The sequence below is a fragment of the Pongo pygmaeus genome, chromosome 9 (assembly GCF_028885625.2).
Source record: "Pongo pygmaeus isolate AG05252 chromosome 9, NHGRI_mPonPyg2-v2.0_pri, whole genome shotgun sequence".
NCBI classification, from domain to species: Eukaryota; Metazoa; Chordata; class Mammalia; order Primates; family Hominidae; genus Pongo; species Pongo pygmaeus.
Genome location: NC_072382.2, coordinates 864,435 through 883,958, shown reverse-complemented (window position 1 = coordinate 883,958; position 19,524 = coordinate 864,435). Strand labels below are relative to the sequence as shown.

The following is a 19,524-nucleotide window of genomic DNA, read 5'->3' as shown; positions in this document are numbered from 1 at the left end:
CCTGGGCTCCCGCAAGCATGGCAGGCGCACACAAGCACTGATTTCTTGCCCATGCATCTGCAGGTCAGCCGGGGCCGCCGTCAAGACACCGTCAGATCTGGACGGGCCTGCTGTGCATGGCTCTGCTCCAGGCCCACACCACCCAAAGCACATCCTTACCACAGCAGAGGCAGGAAGAGCCCAGAGGGGAGACTCCCTTAAAGCTGAAGCTGGGACTGACATGAACACTTCCGTCCACACACCTTAGGCCACACATCAGATGGTCACGCCTAACAACCCTCATTAAAGGATAAAGATCACAGGGAAGCCATTTGGGCCTACAGTCTTCTTGGTGGCAAACAAATACGGTTTCAACTCTCTGAAGTTCATCACACTACTGAAGAGGCTCCACAGACAGACACGACCGCGAGACACTACGTCAACTCTCTGAAGTTCACCGCACTACTGAAGAGACTCCACAGACAGACGCGGCCACGAGACACTACGTCAACTCTCTGAAGTTCACCGCACTACTGAAGAGACTCCACAGACAGACACGACCGCGAGACACTACGCACTGGTGGAACCTATACATCTCCCGCTGTCCCGCCCGTTCCATGCTCTCCACCTCCACGCTTCCATCTGGGATTATTTCCTTTAATTTCCCGCCCGTTCCATGCTCTCCACCTCCACGCTTCCATCTGGGATTATTTCCTTTAATTTCCCGCCCGTTCCATGCTCTCCACCTCCACGATTCCATCTGGGATTATTTCCTTTAATTTCCCGCCCGTTCCATGCTCTCCACCTCCACGCTTCCATCTGGGATTATTTCCTTTAATTTCCCGCCCGTTCCATGCTCTCCACCTCCACGCTTCCATCTGGGATTATTTCCTTTAATTTCCCGCCCGTTCCATGCTCTCCACCTCCACGATTCCATCTGGGATTATTTCCTTTAATTTCCTGCCCGTTCCATGTTCTCCACCTCCACGCTTCCATCTGGGATTATTTCCTTTAATTTCCCGCCCGTTCCATGCTTTCCATCTCCACGCTTCCATCTGGGATTATTTCCTTTGGAATTTCCTTTAACACAGGCCTTCTGGTAGCAAATTCTTTCCATTTCTGTCTTCAGCGGGTATTTTTTAGCTTCATTTTTGTTGTTGTTGTTCACAACATTTTATTTAAAAAAAAATAGGAAAAGCGAGACTGTGGCATTGTCTGTGTAGCAGGGTGGTAGCACTCCAGCCCATGCTCTGGCCAAACCGACTTCAGCCTTACATGCAGGCTACCTACCAATTCAGGAACAGGGCCCCAAATTAATTCCCTTTAAGGCCAACCAGATTCCCCCGACACCCCATCAAGCTTTTCCTGCCCTGTTCATCTGCAGGTGAACCCCGGATCCTGCCCACCACAGAATATGCCGATTTTTATTATCTAAAATGGAGCATACAGACTGGTGCCCCGCAGAGAAGCCCCAGAACTCCAGGTCAGAGCTGAAGCTGCAGTCAGACCCGCAGGCTCCCTTGAAGCAGGATGGTTCGTGATGCCCTACTCAAACAGGATAGCTTCATTCTTAAAAGGTATTTTTGTTGGATATCGATTCTTTCCCTGGTTGTAACTTTCCCAACATTTTGAGGTTGTGTAGAGCACCCCCATGTCAAGACACCCAGCGGCAAGTCTGGAAGAGGACTGGCTCGCTGACAGTTCACTCTGCCCTACAGGTATTCCCTCTCGGTGAGGCCTTCATTTCACAGTGGAAGGGGGTCTCCAGTCTTTTGACTATCATCCCTCTAGACAAGGCTCCTCAGCCCTGGCACCACTGACACCCTGGCCGACGCCTCTGTTGTGGGGGCCACTCTATGCACTTCGGGTGTTTAACAGCCTCCCACCTCCACCCACGAGTGGACCCACACTCCTAGGGGCCAGGTGCAGTGGCTCATGCCTATAATCCCAGTACTTTGGGAGGTCAATGCAGACCGATCGCTTGAGCCCATAAGTTTGAAACCAGCCTAGGTAACATGGCAAGACCCCATCTCTACAAAACTTTTTAAATGTTAGCCCGGAGTGGTGGTGCGCACCTGTGGTCCCAGTTACTTGGGAGGCTGAGGTGGAAGGATGGCTTGAGCCCAGGGGGTTGAGGCTGCAATGAGCTGTGATTGCACTGGGCAGCCTGGTCAACAGAGCAAGATCTTGTCTCAGTAAATCAACAGATCAATCAATCGATCAATTGTTTTCAGCAGAACGGGTGGTCTAAATCAGCAGTGCTCACACAGCAGCCTCATGCCACATGCGGTCAGTGAGCAAGTCAAACAGCCAGTCCAAAGTGAGATTCACTCTTAAGTGTGACACACACACTAGACTTCAAAGACCTGGTATAAAATAACTCGGTACCTTGTTTTTTTCCGTTTTTTTTTTTTTTTTTTCTGAGACAGAGTCTCACTCTGTCACCCAGGCTGGAGTGTACTGGCACGATCTCGCCTCACTGCAACCTCTGCCTCCTAGGTTCAAGCGATTCTCCTGCCTCAGCCTCCTTAGTAGCTGGGATTACAGGCGCCCGCCACCATGCCCAGCTAATTCTTCTATTTTTAATAGACACGGGGTTTCGCCATGTTGGTCAGGCTGGTCTCAAACTCCTGACCTCAAGTGATCCAGCCACCTCGGCCTCCCAAAGGGCTGGGATTACAGGCGTGAGCCACCGTGCCAACCAGTTTTTTTTTCAATTGATTACAACGAAATTTTAGATATACTGAACTAAATAAAATATATTATTAATTTCATTTGCTCCTTTTTACTTTTTCTCAATGAGGCTGCCAGAACATTTAGACCTATGAATGTGACTGATACGCTATTTCTAAATTGGACAGCACAGCTCTAAGTCATCTCATCTACCCACAGCTGGCAGGGCAGGCCTCAGGCAGCACATTTCTTACGGACAAGGAGTAGATTTTCTTCTGTGTCTGCTGCCATCACCCAGGGTACGCGCGTGCTCAACAAAAGCCAACAGATCACTGTGTAGGAGGGGCCACCTTCCCTATCTAGGACAGCCAGACAGGCATGGAGTCTCCTTTAGTCCCAAAACATTTATACAGAGTTTATAAAACAATTTTTTTTTTTTTTGAGACGGAGTCTTGCTGTGTCTCCCAGGCTGGAGTGCAATGGCGAGATCTCGGCTCACTGCAACCTCCGCCTTCCCAGTTCAAGCGATTCTCCTGACTCAGCCTCCCAAGTAACTGGGACTATAGGCACATGCCACCACACCCAGCTAATTTTTCTATTTTTAGTAAAGATGGGGTTTCACCATGTTGGCCAGGCTGGTCTCGAACTCCCAACCTCAAGCGATCTGCCCACCTCGGCCTCCCAAAGTGCTGGGATTACAGGCATGAGCCACCATGCCTGGCCCCCACTTTTTTTTTTTTTTTTTTTTTTTTTGAGAAGGAGTTTTGCTTTAGTCACCCAGGCTGGAGTACGATGGCGCAATCTCAGCTCACTGCAACCTCTACCTCCCACATTAGAGCAATTCTCCTGCCTCAGCCTCCTGAGTAGCTAGGTTTACAGGCATGTGCCACCATGCCCGGCTAAATTTTTTTGTATTTTTAATAGAGATGGGATTTTACCATGTTGGTCAGGCTGGTTTCGAACTCCTGACCTCAAGTGATCCACCCGCCTCAGCCTCCCAAAGTGCTGGGATTACAAGCGTGAGCCACCACATCTCGCCAGAGAGTTTGTAAATTTAACAGCCTAACAAAGTCTTTAAAGTTACACCTCAACAAATTAGATTATTATTCTGAAACCTATAAAAATCTCCCATTCAAATTTAATCTTTACCATTCTGAAGGCCATGAACTCTTTTCACAATAACAAAATGGATTAACACTGGCTGGGTGCTGGTTTCTTTTCAAGCAATTTCTATGTATTTCCTCATTTCCTCACAATGAGCACAGCAGACGCAGATCCTGTTCAGTGAAGGCCCAGTGACGCCAAGAGTAAGGCTGGCTTTGTCAGGGTCGGGCTCCCCCAGGTTGAGAGCCACGGCTGAGCAAGAGGGTGCCAGGGCGCAGCCCTTTCAACCCAGTGCCACTGCCTCCAGCTGGCAATCTGGGCTCCCAAGCTCCCTGATGGGCAGGTGGTGGTGACTCTGTCAGACCCACATCTCCATCTGCCTCTGCCCTTTACTTTTCACTGGTGGTGGTGACTGTCAGACCCACATCTCCATCTGCCTCTGCCCTTTACTTTTCACTGGTGTCACTCTGAATAAATCTTCTGTACACAGCCCATTTCAGAGTCCACATCCTGGAGAACCCAACTTGAGATCACTGGTTTCCCCATTCTATAGTTAAGAACAAAGGTGCACACCGGGCGCGGTGGCTCACGCCTGTAATCCCAGCACTCTGGGAGGCCAAAGCAGGTGGATCACCTGAGGTTGGGAGTTCGAGACCAGCCTGACCAACATGGAGAAACCCCGTCTCTACTAAAAGTACAAAAATCAGCCAGGCCGGGCACAGTGGCTCACTCCTGTAATCCCAGCACTTTGGGAGGCAGAGGCAGGTGGATCACTTGAGGTCGGGAGTTTGAGACCGGCCTGACCAACATGGAGAAACCCCGTCTCTACTAAAAATACAAAAATCAGCCAGGCCAGGCACAGTGGCTCACGCCTGTAATCCCAGCACTTTGGGAGGCCGAGGCGGGCAGATCACTTGAGGCCGGGAGTTTGAGACCAGCCTGGCCAACATGGAGAAATCTCGTCTCTACTAAATAAAATTACAGGCATGTGGTGGCACACACCTGTAATCCCAGCTACTCGGGAGGCTGAGGCAGGAGAACCGCTTGAACCTGGAAGGCAGAGGTTGCGGTGAGCCAAGATCGTGCCATTGCACTCCACACTGAGCGACAGAGCAAGACTCCATCTCAAAAAAAAAAAAAAAAAAAAAAAAAGGAAAGAAACTACTGGATATCCATTCTCAAGCCCTCAAAAGCACCCATCCCATGAAACTCCAGGAGTCCCTAAGCTGTGTTCTGCCTATCCCTCCAATTCCACAGGGGTTAGGCTCAGCCCTCTCCCCAACTCATTGTGCCTGGGCAATTTCAGCTACACTGTGGCTAAGGTATGCTCAGGGAGGTGAGCCAGGTTGCAAATCTGTAAACATTAACTGAAAAATTAAGGCTTGAAGGATTAACTGGGGTTTCAAAAATGTCCTAAGGGCTGAAAACTAAATCTTCAAAGTAAATTACTTCACAATTCTTCAAAGTAAGGATGTTCAGGGAAGGCACTCAGCCCACACACTGTCTCACAGAGAGGCAGTCCACCGAGAGCGGGTCAGGTCCCTGTTGACCGTCAGCAGGAGGCGTTCGGTGGCGCCTTACGCAAAGCACTTCCCGTACTTGGTGTTTGTCCTCTGAACCCCCAGCACACCGGCCTGGTGGCTAATACTGTGACATGCAGCCGGGCACTGGACCAGTGCTGTTCCAGCTCCACGAAAAGACCAGACACCAGGAGGGGCCGCCCCACCTAACCAGCTCCACACGCCATTTCGTAATTCTGACAGAGCCCTGATAGAAATGTACAAACTGAGAACTTCACTTTAGTGTGGGAGAAAAGAAGACAGTGTTAAAAGATTGGGTTCTTACTACAGAAAATTTACAACAGGACATTTCATGGAAAAGGTTAAACATACTTACCTTTAAATTTTGATCTGATATTTGCCAGTTCCTTGTTTATCCTTTTTATTTCTGCTTCTTTACTTTTACCTAAAAAAAGATCAAAAAGGCATTTTTATTTTAATTGATTTCTAAAGAAACACCATTTCCCTGATAAGACTGACACTCAGAACTCACGAATGGGATGAGGCCCCGTTTCAAGGCAGGAGAAAAGCCGAAGCAGACACCTGCCTCCAACCCAGAGCCAGGAGGAAGGGGCTGCAGCAGGGCCGGGGCCAGGACTGAGCCTAGGGGAAGGGGAGTGCCTGGGTCAAGACAGCAAAGGAGCAAGTCCTGAACCACCCGGGCCAGCCGCTGCGCACCTAGGGGGTGCTCCACAGCACCATTTCTAACTCTACCTCTTTACCAAGCTCAGAACTCAAATACCTGCTGGATGTTTGCCATGATAAATCATCACCCGCTAATAACACAGAGGTTTACTCCTAAAATCAACTTCCACTGCCAAAAGCACGCAGTTTTACTACTATAGGCTTCCAACTTTCTTTTATAAATTCACCTCCACAGTTTCTTCCTCAATCAACTGCAGTCGCAAAACAGATGCAGCCTCTGCAACACGCATCCTTCGAGACTCAGCTCAGATGTGCCCATTGAAATCAGCCTGCCTCCCCTGCCATATGGACTGAATGTTTCTGTCCCCCTAAAATTCGCATGTTGAAGCCCTAACCCCAATGTCATGGTATCTGAAGACGGAAACTTTGGAAGGTGGCTGGGTTTAGATGGGGTCATGAGGTGGCCCTCATGATGGGATCAGCACTCCTACAAGAGAAGTCCTCAGCAAATACGGTGAGGTACTAATATCATTAATAACATTAGGAGTGCTCCCACCAACAGGCCCAAAGGCTAGCTTCTGTCCAAAGCAGGAAAGACTGATCTATTCAGTCTATCTGTTGATAGATATTACAACCTATCTGTTGTAAAATCTAGTCATTTAAAGTAGTCTTTCTTTTTGGCTTATCCATCCCCAATGGCAATCAAAATATCTGAATTGACACATTTCAATTTCATGTCTCTTATTTCAGAGCAGTGCCCAGGATTTGTAATTATTCATAGTCATAAAATGATGGAATGTCAGGGCTACAGGTCCCTTAGTCTGCTCTGGCTGCCATGACAAAACACCCCAGACAGGGTGGCTGAAACAGTTTATCTTCTCACAGTCCTGGAGGCTGGAAGTCTGTGATCAACACACCAGCAGGGTAGTTTCTGGTGAGGGCTCTCCTCCTGGCTTGCAGACAGCCACCTTCTGTGTGCTCATGTGGCCTTTCTTTGATGCATACTTATGAAGCGAGCACGCTCTCTCTTCCTCTTACAAGGCCACCAATCCTACAGGATTAGGACCCCACCTCTATGACTTCATTTAACCTTAAATGCCTCCTGAAAGCCCTATCTCCAAATCCAGTCACACTGGGGTTGGGGCTTCAGCATATGAACTGGGGTGGAGCCACGGAGGCAATTCGGTCCACAGCTAGAGGGAACCTTAAAGACAGACTGATGCATTTGTTCCATAAATATCCACTGAGCACCTACAACTGTCCACACATTGTGCTAGGCACCAAGGCACAAGGATGAGCAAAAACAGACACGGTCTCTGTTACCCTCATGGAAGACACAGTCTGGCAGAAGACTGTTACTGATCGAGCAGTCACACACCTATTTAATCACCATGTGCTGTGTAAGGAAAGCAGATGAAGCTAGGAGGGATTACGATACAGCGAGTAGGTCTGCGCTGCAGGGCAAACAGTTGTTTGTAGGAACACGAGGGTTTTCCGACAAAATCTGACAAGTCCACTTGCATAATATCCAATGGTGATATTATACATACATACTGGTTTTCATCCACAGTTCCTGGCTCAAAACTCTCACAGCTCCTGTTATTCTGGGCAGGCCATAAGACTAACAAGGGACTCTAACCACCCCCAGCCTTTCTGTCACGGAGCTGGCCATAAATAAATTCTCTGACCTACCTTGTCTGACTGTGGGTCACAAGACCCCCATTTCAGAAGGGGCCCTGCCCCACACCCTGGGGGGAAGGAACGCCGCACAGAGAGGCCGGGAAGAATCTGCACAGACAGGCCCTGCTGGGTTTAGATCACACCCTTTTGGTCCAGTCCCATTTGTACACGGCTGTCAATCATGCCTATCCAATGAAGTCTCCACAAAAGGCCCAGGAGGACAGGGTTTGGGGAACGTCCAGATAACTGAACACATGGGGATCCCTGGAGGGACATGGAGCGGCCATGCCCCGGTACCATGCCCTACGCATCACGTCACCTGCACCCTTCGTACTAGCCTTTATGATCAAATAAATGTGTTTCCCTGAGTTCTGTGAGCCTCTCTAGCAAACTAATTGAATCCAAAGAGGGGGTCGTGAGATGTCCATTCACAGTCTGTCATGCAGGAGCACAGGTCACAACCTGAGGCTTGAGGCTAACATGAGAAGTAGGGGGTAGCCCTGGGACCGCCCTGCGGGATCTGACACTACCTCCAGGTAGACGGTGTCAGAATCGAGCTGGAGGACACCCCGCTGGTGCCTGCTGCAGAACTGATAGCTTGTTTGCCAATGGGGAGAAACCCCCACATATTCTGGGGTCACAGAAGTCTTCTGTGTTGTAGTGGGACAGCAGAGGAATACTAGCTTCAAGTCTTTTTTCAGCTCACACCCATGAAATTTGGGAATTCTCCATTGTACAAAAGACGGAAAATGCACATTAGACTTGTGACAATCAAACTTTCAGTACACGCTAAATTTATTGCTAAATGGACCTCGCTCAACAAACACTTGCATGCATGTCCCAAGCCAGGCATGGGAGAGAGATGAGACCACGTGTAGTTTAACTCTACCTGGACCAGCCGTGAAAACTGAGGCTTAAAGAGTACAAGTGATTTTAATAGGGATACACATGTTTAACAAGCACTGTCAAAATACAATTATTCATCACACAGGGTAAGGTGAGTTGTGTGCAAAAACAACTTTGTGTACATTTAAGTCACTTTTTATTCTTATTTTCTATTTTTTAAAAAATTAAAAATATGGCCAGGCATGGTGGTGCCTCATCAGAGGCAGGTGGATCGCCTGAGGTCAGGAGTTTGAGACCAGCCTAGCCAACGTGGCAAAACCCCGTCTCTACTAAAAATACAAAAATTAGCCAGGCATGGTGTTATGCCTGTAATCCCAGCTACTTGGGAGGCTGAGACAGACGAATCATTTGAACCCAGGAGGCGCAGGCTGCAGTGAGCCGAGGTGACACAGCAAGATTCCGTTCCCAAAAAGAAAAAAAGATAAAAAATAAAAAATAGAGACAAGTTCTCACTATGGTATTTGGGCTGGTCTCGATCTCCTGAGCTCAAGCAATCCTCTCACCTTGGCCTCCTAAAGTGCTGGGATTACAGGTGTGAGCCACTGCACCTGGCCCTAAGTCACTTTTTTAAAGCAATAATAAAGCTGACTATTTAAAAAACCTTCTCAAGTGAGTCTTTGGTTTAAGGATCTCCAGCTGAAGTAAAAGGCCTCTGCAGCAACCCATCCACATCAGAACACGACACAAGCGGCCCCGCCAGGCCTGGGGCACACAGATCAAAGGACAAAGAGCTCACCCCTGCCCTACGCAGTCACAGGGCCTAACTCCACCACTGCTGCTTCCAAAACAGATCTTGCCTCCCCCACAGGACAAGCTCCCTCCTCCAGGACATCTTTTGTCTTTTACTGCACATTTGCTAATAAACAACGCTGAATGTTTCCTGAACTGAACAAACACTCCTTTGAGCCAGTCCTACCCTAGAAAACTCCAGATGGACAGGTGTCAGAACAGGAAAACCAAGTGCCTACGTGGCGGCCCCCCACCCAAGCACTGCCCCAGGTGCTGGGAACACAACAGCTTCTGCCCTCAGGGGACCTTCTACAAGACACAAACACACCCAAACCTCCTGTCCCAGTCAGTCTCTCTTCCCAGCCCTGAAAGCTGCTCACAGCAGTGACCCCTGGGCAGGCTGCCCAGCGTCACAGCATCCCCACTCCTCTCTGTATGATGGCTGACCAGCGGACGGCTCCGCAAGAAAGCAGCACAGCAGGTACAGAAGGATGCTGGCAGCCTGATGCCCCCCAGGATGGCAGGTTTTTTGGACTTGGGTGAAAGAGTCACGAAAACAGTGTCTTGGGAGCTTCTACCACACAAAGCCTGCAGGCAGCTTCACACAGCTGGGACTGCGCATGGGTGAGGCACTCTGCACTGGGTGCAGTGTGCCAGTGTGCATGTGCCTACGTGTGCATGCCACTGTGTGTGTATGTGTGTGTGCGCCACTCACTGTGTGTATACATGTGTGCTTCTCACAAAGGTGTACACAGATCTGTGCTATTAAGTCTGCAACAGGGGACCTTGCGCTCTCTCCCTGGCTTGTACCCAAACACCAGGGTTGTCCAGAATCAACAGAGCTCAGATCTAAAGCAGAAATAATAAAAACCTGGGAGCAGGAGAAAGAGGAAATACTACTACATGAGCTAAATCAACTTTCCTAAACGGAATCTACAGATTTTATGTAAGGCTGTGAAACCACAAACTAAAACGAACAGCACATAATGTAGAGTTATAGAGGTAACCACCAGGAGAAACAGGCAGTTAACCCCCCTCCTCTGTGGGACAGAAACAGAGACAAGTTCCAGCTTCCCATCCACAGCTTGCTTTTAATTGCCCAATTTTCAACACACACACACACAAATACACACACGTACACACCAAATACACACATGCACACATTTACAAACACACATGAATACACATTTATACAAACACAAATACACATATATACACACAAATACACGTACAAACACACATAAACCAAATACACACAAATACACAAATGTACGCTCCACACACAAATATACATATACACATTTACAAACACACATAAATACAAATACACAGATACACAGAAATACACACGTACAAAAACACAAATACAACATATATACACAAATATAAACACAAATACAACATATATACACATATACATACATACACATAAACACAAATACACATATACAACACACACAAATACACACATGTACACACACATGCATAAATACAAATATACACATACACACACTTTAAAACGAGAGCAGGCCAGCCCCTGAGGAGGGGGAGAAGCATGGAGGGTGATGACAAGAGTGAACTTTGGGGCCAGCACATGAGGTGGGAATCCAAGCGCAGCCTTTGACTCATTCTGCTGTTCCCTCAAAAGGAAAGCCACCAAGGGCCGTACAACCTCACAGCATCATGTCTGTGCAAGAGAAGGTAGAGAGGCCAGGCGCAGAGGCTCACGTCTGCACTCTGGGAGGCTGAGGTGGGCGGATCACCTGAGGTCGGGAGTTCAAGACCAGCCTGGCCAGCATGGTGAAACCCTGTCTCTACTAAAAATACAAAAATTAGCTAGGCATGGTGGCAGTTGCCTGCAATCCCAGCTACTCAGGAAGCTGAGGCAGGAGAATCGCTTGAACCCAGGAGGCGGAGGTTGCAGTGAGCCGAGATCGCGCCATTGCACTCCAGCCTGGGCAATAGAGTGAGACTCTGCCTCAAAAAAAAAAAAAAAAAAGAGAGAAGAGTAGTGTCATGTCTCGGCCAGACCTGAGGACAGGAGAGCCCGAGCAGCCCCAGTATCCACAGATGGCTGAACATGATGCAAGAACCAGGGATGGAGTGACCTGGCCCAGCGCCCCTACTGAGCAGAGACGATGCAAAAGCAGGGAAAAGGGGAGGTGCAGGGACAGCCGGCAGATGGAGGTGGACGGAGCCAGGATGGAGCCAGGGACTTCCAACTGCAGCTGCCAGGCAGGCCACTGTGTGAAGACAATGGAGGGGGGGCTCTTACGGTAGAAAAGCCACCCAGACCATGCCTTCTCTGACAGTTCAGGAAAACTAATTTCACATAAAAATACGCAATCAGGCTAGGCACAGTGGCTCACGCCTATAATCCCAGCACTTTGGGAGACTGAGGCGGGTGGATCACTTGAAGTCAGGAGTTTCAGACCAGCCTGGGCAACATGGTGAAATCCTGTCTCTAGTAAAAACACAAAAATTAGCTGGGCATGGTGGCGTGCGCCTGTAATCCCAGCTACTGGGGAAGCTGAAGTGGAAGAATTGCCTGAACCCGAGAGGCAGAGGTTGCAGTGAGCCGAGATCACACCACTGCACTCCAGCCTGGGTGACTGGGTGACAGAGAGAGAGCCTGTCTCAAAAACAAGAAAGACAATCCAGCATGACCATGGCTGAGATGACGAATGATGACCTGCAGGCAAGACTGACACATTCAAGTCAACTACCATGTCCTAAATTTACTAAAAACGCTCTAGTAGAAGCTGCATGATCAACGCAGCACCCCTGCAGTTGTGATGGACGCAGGTAACAATCTGAGCACTCCAGTGCCTGTCAGGGGCTCTCCTGTAAAGGAGCAGAGCATGCTCCTGGCCAGGCGCCAATTCGTACCACTGACACTGCACTGATCTCCATAAGGCAGAGGGCCTCACAGGAGGACTTCAACCATGTTCACCTTGCCGGGAACAGATCTAGCAAAACTCTTATCTTTTTAGATAAATTAGCTTGAGGAGAAGGGGGGAGGAGCTGAATTCTGAAAGGGTAAAGCATGAGCAAGAGTAACTGACCCACAGCAACAAGCCCAGCCACACACAGAGCCTGATCTTCATTAAAGAGTAACTGACCCACAGCAACAAGCCCAGCCACACAGAGTCTGATCTTTGTTAAACAGTAACTGACCCACAGCAACAAGCCCAGCCCCACACACAGTCTGATCTTTGTTAAAGAGACGCTAGCCATAGCCATCCTGCACTGTTCCTGTCTGAACTGCAGCCAGCCCATCAGCACTAAGGGAATTCTCACAGTGAACTTAGGAGCTCTGGTGGCTAATGAGTAACCTGGACATGCCATAGCTACCGGCAAAAGCAAGTTACAATTTGCACTCCATGAGGTAGCAAAGAACACACTCTATAGGGGCAGGCTTGGATAAAAGCCCTTGAATTTTTACAATTACTGTCCCTGGTCATTCTTCAGGAACAGCATGCTGGTTAATGATTTCTTGTTTACAGGCTGAACTAATCAACAGGATTAGTATTCTGGGAACAGCCCAAGTTCCACAACAAATAGTAAAGGAGCCTATGACAGATGATTATACAATACCAAAGTACCAAAATCTTCTGTCCTTGCAATGTGCAGCAAAACTTGGTCTACAGAGTTTTAGTCTGTATAGAAAGTGATTTCAGACTGGGCACAGTGGCTCACGCCTATAATCCCAGCACCTTGGGAGGCTGAAGTGGGAGAGCTGTTTGAGCCCAGGAGCTCGAGATCAGCCTAGGCAACATAGGGAGACCCGGTCTCCATAAATAATTTTTTAAAAAATTAGACAGGTGTGGTGGTGCACGTCTGTGGTCCCAGCTACTAGGGAGGCTGAGGTGGGGGGATCACCTGAGCCAGGAAGTCAACACTCCAGTGAGCCAGGACAGCATCACTGTACTCCAGCCTAGGCAACAAGGTGAGACTCTGTCTCAAAGAAATAAAGTGATTCCGCCGAGTAACCCAAAAGCCCAAAACTGACCAAGCCCAAGAATTTTTGAAGGAAGCTATAATTGCTAAAATTACTATTAAGGTGGTTAGCACAGCAGTCAGCCAAGCAAACTCTGAAATCAGGCCTGGACTGGAATGTCACTCCATGTTTTACTAGCCACGTGACTCTGGGCTATCAACTTAACCGCAACCTGCCTCGGTTTCTCTTCTTCAAATGGGTGTGCCATCAATGAAAGAGCTGTGATGAGAAGTGTGAAATAAGGAGCAAAGCACTGGTCCAGCCATGAGAAGCTACGGTGCCCATCACCAAGGATAACCTCACACGTTCTCTTTTTTTTTTTTTTTTTTTTTGAGACGGAGTCTCGCCCTGTCGCCCAGGCTGGAGTGCGGTGGTGCGATCTCGGCTCACTGCAACCTCCACCTCCCAGGTTCAAGCAATTCTCCTGCCTCAGCCTCCCAAGTAGCTGGAATTACAGGCGCCTGCCACTACGCCCAGCTAATTTTTGTATTTTTAGTAGACGTGGGGTTTCACCATATTGGTCAGGCTGGTCTCAAACTCCTGACCTCAGGTGATCCACCCACCTCGGCCTCCCAAAGTGCTGGAATTACAGCTGGGAGTGCCTGGCCTCATCTTTTTTATTACAGCCATCTGGGTAAGTGTGATGCAGTATCTCATTGTGATTTTGATATGCATTTTTCTGATAGCTTTTATATGCTTATTGAACATTCGTGAATCTATTTGGAAGAAATGTATATTTTAATACTTCATCAATTTTTTTTTTTTGAGACGCAGTCTCACTCTGTCACCCAGGCTGGAGTACAGTGACATGACCTCGGCTCACTCCAACATCCGCTTCCCAGGTTCAAGTGATTCTTGTGCCTCAGCCTCCCAAGAAGCTGGGATTACAGGTGCACACCGCCACACCCAGTTAATTTTTGTATTTTAGTACAGACGGGGTTTCACCATGTTGGCTAGGCTGGTCTTGAACTCCCGACCTCGGGTGATCCACCTACCTCAGCCTCCCAAAATGCTGGGATTACAGGTATGGCCACCACACCCGCGGCCCCTAACACTTCATCAATTTTTTAATTTGGTTGTCTTCATGAAGTTTTTTATATATTCTAGATAACAAGCCCTTTATTAGGTACACGGTTTTCAAATATTTTCTCTCATTCTCAGGCTGCCATTTCACCTTCTAAATAGTATTTTGTAGCACACATTATGAAGTCCAAATTAACTTTTTTTTTTGTCATTTGCACATTTGTTGTCACCTAGGAAATCATATTCCAGACCGGGCACAGTGGCTCACGCCTGTAATCCCAGCACTTTGGGAAGCCGAGGCAAGCGAATGGGGTTTGGCCAACACGGCGAAACCCTATCTCTATAAAAAACACAAAAATTAGGTAGGCATGGCGGTGCAGGCCTGTGGCCCCAGCTACTCAGGAGGCTGAGGCAGGAGAATCGCTTGAACCTGGGAGGCGGAGGTTGCAGTGAAACAAGATCACACCACTGCACTCCAGCCTGGTGACAGAGCGAAACTCTGTCAAAAAAACAAAACAAAACAAAAAAAAAACCATATTCCAAAGTCACAAAAACTTACTCCTATGTTTTTTTGGTAGGAGTCTCATAGTTTTAGCTCTTACAGTTGGGTTTATGATCCATGGAGTTATTTCTTGTGCATAGTGTAAGGTAGGAGTCCATTTACCTACTTTTACATGGAGATCCAGTCATCCCAGCACCATTTGTTTAAGACTATTCTTTTCCCCCACCACTGAATTGTATTGGCACTCCTGCTGAAAATCAATTCACCAAAAATGTAAAGGTTTACTTCTGTACTCTCAATATTATTATCTCAGTATCTATGTATCTGTCCTTATACTAGTACTATACTGTCTTAATCATTTGTGTATTAAGTTTTGGAATCAGCATGTGAATCCTCCAATCCTGTTCTTTTTTGCATCTATGGAGATGACCAGGCATTTTTTTGTCCTTTATGGTATTAATATGAAGTATTACATTGATTGATTTTCAGATGTTAAACCAACCTTGCATTCCTGGCACAATTCTCACTTGAATCTGGTGTATAAACCTGTTTTTTTTTTTTTTTTTTGAGACAGAGTCTCTCTCTGTCGCCCAGGCTGGAGTGCAGTGGCGTGATCTCAGCTCACTGCAAACACCGCCTCCCAGGTTCAAGCGCTTCTCCTGCCTCAGCCTCCTGAGGAGCTGGGACTACAGGCGCATGCCACCACACCCAGCTAATTTTTATATTTTTAGTAGAGACGGGGTTTCACCATGTTGGCCAGGCTGGTCTCCATCTCCTGACTTTGTGATCCACCCGCCTTGGCCTCCCAAAGTGCTGGGATTACAGGTGTGAGCCACCATGCCCGGCCTGTATAATCCTTTTTATATGTTGTTGCTGGATTCAACTGGCTAGCATTTGGTTGAAGATTCTTGTCTCTATACTCATGATAATGGCCTGTAATTTTCCTTTCTTGTCATGTCTTTGTCTAGTTTTGGTATCAGCATAATACTGGCCTTATAGAATGAGTTAAGTATTCCCTCCTATTTTTCCAAAGAGTTTGTAAAGGACTGGTATTAATTCTTTTCTTGAGACAGAGTCTCACTCTGTCACCCAGGCTGGAGTGCAGTGACGTGATCTCGGCTCACTGCAACCTCCGCCTCTCGGTTTCAAGCGATTCTCCTGCCTCAGCCTCCCAAGTGGCTGGGACTACAGGTGCGTGCCACCACACTCATCTAATTTTTGCATTTTTAGTAGAGATGTTGGCCAGGCTGGTCTTGAACTCCTGACCTCAAATGATCACCCACCTCAGCCTCCCAAAGTGCTGGGATTACAGGCATGAGCCACTGCACCCGGCGAGGACTGGTATTAATTCTTTAAGTGTTTGGCAGAACTCAAATAATGACAAGCTCAGTAAGTGTGACTTTTCTAGAGAAGCCACCTGGCCCAGAGCTTATTCTTGTGACAAGATTTTTTTTGTTTTTCAGTTTTTGGGTTTTCCTTTGAGATGGAGCTTTGCTCTTGTTGCCCAGGTTTGAATGCAATGTTGCAATCTTGGCTCACTGCAACCTCCACCTCCTGGGTTCAAGAGATTCTCCTGCCTCAGCCTCCCAAGTAACTGGGATTACAAGTGTGCACCACCACACCTGGGTAATTTTTGTATTTTTCGTAGAGACGGGGTTTCACCAAATTGGCCAGACTGGTCTAGAACTTCTGACCTCAAGTGATCCGAGTGCCTCAGCCTCCCAAAGTGCTGGGATTACAGGTGGCATGAGCCACTACATCTGGCCTATCTCCAAGTGCGCCGCCATGCCCAACTAATTTTTGTATTTTTAGTAGAGACGGGGTTTTGCCATGTTGACCAGGCTGGTCTCGAACTCCTGACCTCCAGTGATCCACCCACCTCGGCCTCCCAAAGCGCTGGGATTACAGGTGTGAGCCACCGCGCCCATCCAATTAGCACCTTAACTTAAAACAATCCAGTTTTGATTAATACAAACCTAATTCTAATAGTACAGAGAAGTGTTCCTCCAATAAAGCTCTTCCCTCACTTCTCCTCTGTGCTATAATTGTCAAATTACACCTTTATATGTTATAAGCCTATCAAAACAGCTTTATAATTATTATTTTGTACAGCTGTCTTTTAAGGCAGATGGGGCCAAGCGTAATGGCTCACGCCTATAATCTCAGCTCTTTGGGAAGCCAAGGCAGGTGGATTATCTGAGGTCAGGAGTTCGAGACCAGCCTGACCAACATGGCAAAACCCTGTCTCTACTAAAAACACAAAAATTAGCTGGGCCTGGTGGCGGGAGCCTGTAATCCCAGCTACTCAAAAGGCTAAGGCAGGAGAACTACCTGAGTCCGGGAGGTGGGGGTTGCAGTGAGCCGAGATCGGCGCCACTGCACTCGCCTTGGCGACAGAGGGAGACTCCGTCTCAAAAAAAAAAAAAAGAAAAAGAAAAAGAAAAAAAGACAGGAGACTAAAAGTTACAAAAGTCCACTTACATTCTTTTAACTTTACATATGTAGCTGTCTTCACTGTTGTTATTCCCTCACGCATTCTATCACCTAGTGCCCTTTCATTCCAGCCTGAGGCATTCCTTTCAGTATGTATTGTAAGGGAGGCTGGCTAAAGCAACAAATGTTCTCTGTTTGTTCTTTACCTGGAAATATCTTAATTTCTTTTTTTTTTTTTTTTTTTTTGAGACAGGATCTTGCTCTGTTCACCCAGGCTGGAGTGCAGTGGCACAATCTTGGCTCACTGCAACCTCCGCCTCCCAGGTTCAAGCAATTCTCGTGACTCAGCCTCCTGAGTAGCTGGAATTACAGGCGTGCGCCAACACGCCTGGCTAATTTTTGTATTTTTAGTAGAGACGGGGTTTCACCATGTTGGCCAGGCTGGTCTCGAACTCCCGACCTCAGATGATCCACCTGCCTTGGCCTCCCAAAGCGCTGGGATTACAGGCGTGAGCCACCACGCCCAGCCAATTTCTCTATTTTCAAAGGACAGTTTTGCTGGACACAGAATTCTCAACTGACAGTCTCTCTTTCAGAAACAGGGTTTTCCCACTGAGCTAGCTCATACGATGGCAAGCTCAGTAAGTGGGACAGGTCCGAGAGTGACATGCTCTGCAGCCGGGACTTGCTGAGGAGCTCCAGCCTTGATGTGTCCCCTCCAGTGGCTGCTAGGCTGCTGACTTTCCCAGCTACCATGGTTATAAGGCAGCTGGTTTCCATGGTTACCACAGAGCTGGGGAGAAGAGAATGGGAGGAGGTTGAGTTAGAGGTTCCACAGTTGTTCACAGATAAATGCTCCTCAGAGTGTCGCAACCATTGGTTAATTTCGCGTTCTGACAGTTGATTTTGACCATTTGTGCCAGTGTCTTCACTGCTTTTACGGAGGATTGGATTACAGAGGCCTCACTCCACCAGTCCGGGTAAGTGGCATTTCTGATGCAGACTCAAAGCTGTCACGAAGGAAGAACGTTTAGCATGCATGTCTCTGTTGATTCTGTTTTCTAAACCTCCACATGTCACTCCTACCTTTCCACTCCAGATCCTCGCCATCTCCTCTGGACCAAAGCAATCCATCTTTTCCTAACTGGCTTTCCTGCCTCTAAGCCTCACCTAAAACCCATCCTCTATATCCAAAATGACCATTCTTTTCCTTTTCTGTTCTTATTTTTTGTAGAGATAAGGTCTCACTAAGTTGCCCACACTGGTCTTGAACTCCTGAACTCGTGATCCTCCAGTTTTGGCCTCCCAAAGTGCTGGGATTACAGACCTGAGCCACCGTGCCTGGCCTCAAAATGACTATTCTACTAGCAAAACAGAAACTGAGGCTGGGTGCATTAGCTCATGCCTGTAATCCCAGCACTTTGAGAGGCCGAGGTGGGCGGATCACCTGAGGTCAGGCATTCAAGACCAGCCTGCCCAACATGGTGAAACCCCATCTCTACTAAAAATACAAAAATCAGCCAGGCGTGGTGGCAGGCACTCATAATCCCAGCTACTCGAGAGGCTGAGGCAGGAGAATCTCTTGAACCCAGGAGGTGGAGGTTGCAGTGAGCTGAGATCATACCACTGCACTCCAGCCTGGGCGATGAGAGAGATTCCATCTCAAAAAAATTTTTAAAAATTGAGTGTCATTCCCCTGCTTAAAATACTTAAACAACCCACATCCTAGACAGGAGGTCCCTACCATCTGGTTTTGGCCTGCCTCTCCCACCTTGGTCTCCAGCCACATTCCCGTGCCCCACTAGGCCCTACCCATGCTAGGAGTCACCCTCAATGTATCACATGTGTCCTGCTGCTGCTCATGCCTCTCTGCAGCGTGGCACATGGGACTGCCCACCTTTTCCAGACCATCCCCCACATCCCGTCAGCCTAGCAAGACCTGAGCCAAGCATCACCCCTGTATTCCATGCCTGACCTCTCCTAAGCTGTTCACCCCTCACACCATTCACCACTCTGCATTACAAAGGCCTGAGCTACTCAAGGATAGTCAGTGTGTAGCATTCTAGTAACAGCCACAGTCTTTATAAAGCTCTAGGAAAGGCCCTACTCCACCTGTCCCCCACCTTCATCTCCCCAACCTAACCCCCTACTGCCTTTCCGCCCAGGACTGCTGTCCTAAAGCCACATACACCTCCTGCTGTTTCTTCCGTGCAGCAGTCATCCTCCCCAACAAAGGTCTCTGCACTTACCACTCCCTCTGCCAAGACGCCCTCCCCCCTAACTTCTACGTG

At 48.1% G+C, this 19,524-nt stretch overlaps 1 protein-coding gene across 2 annotated transcripts in view; it reads right to left on the bottom strand.

Moving 5' to 3' along the window:
• Positions 1-19,524, bottom strand: part of AP2A2 (adaptor related protein complex 2 subunit alpha 2) — an 85,987-nt gene that overhangs the window by 46,771 nt on the left and 19,692 nt on the right. For both annotated transcript variants that reach the window (XM_054439039.2, XM_054439040.2), the window contains exon 2: positions 5,653-5,721. In XM_054439039.2, coding sequence (XP_054295014.1) covers positions 5,653-5,721 — 69 coding nt within the window. The remainder of the gene's footprint in view (positions 1-5,652; positions 5,722-19,524) is intronic.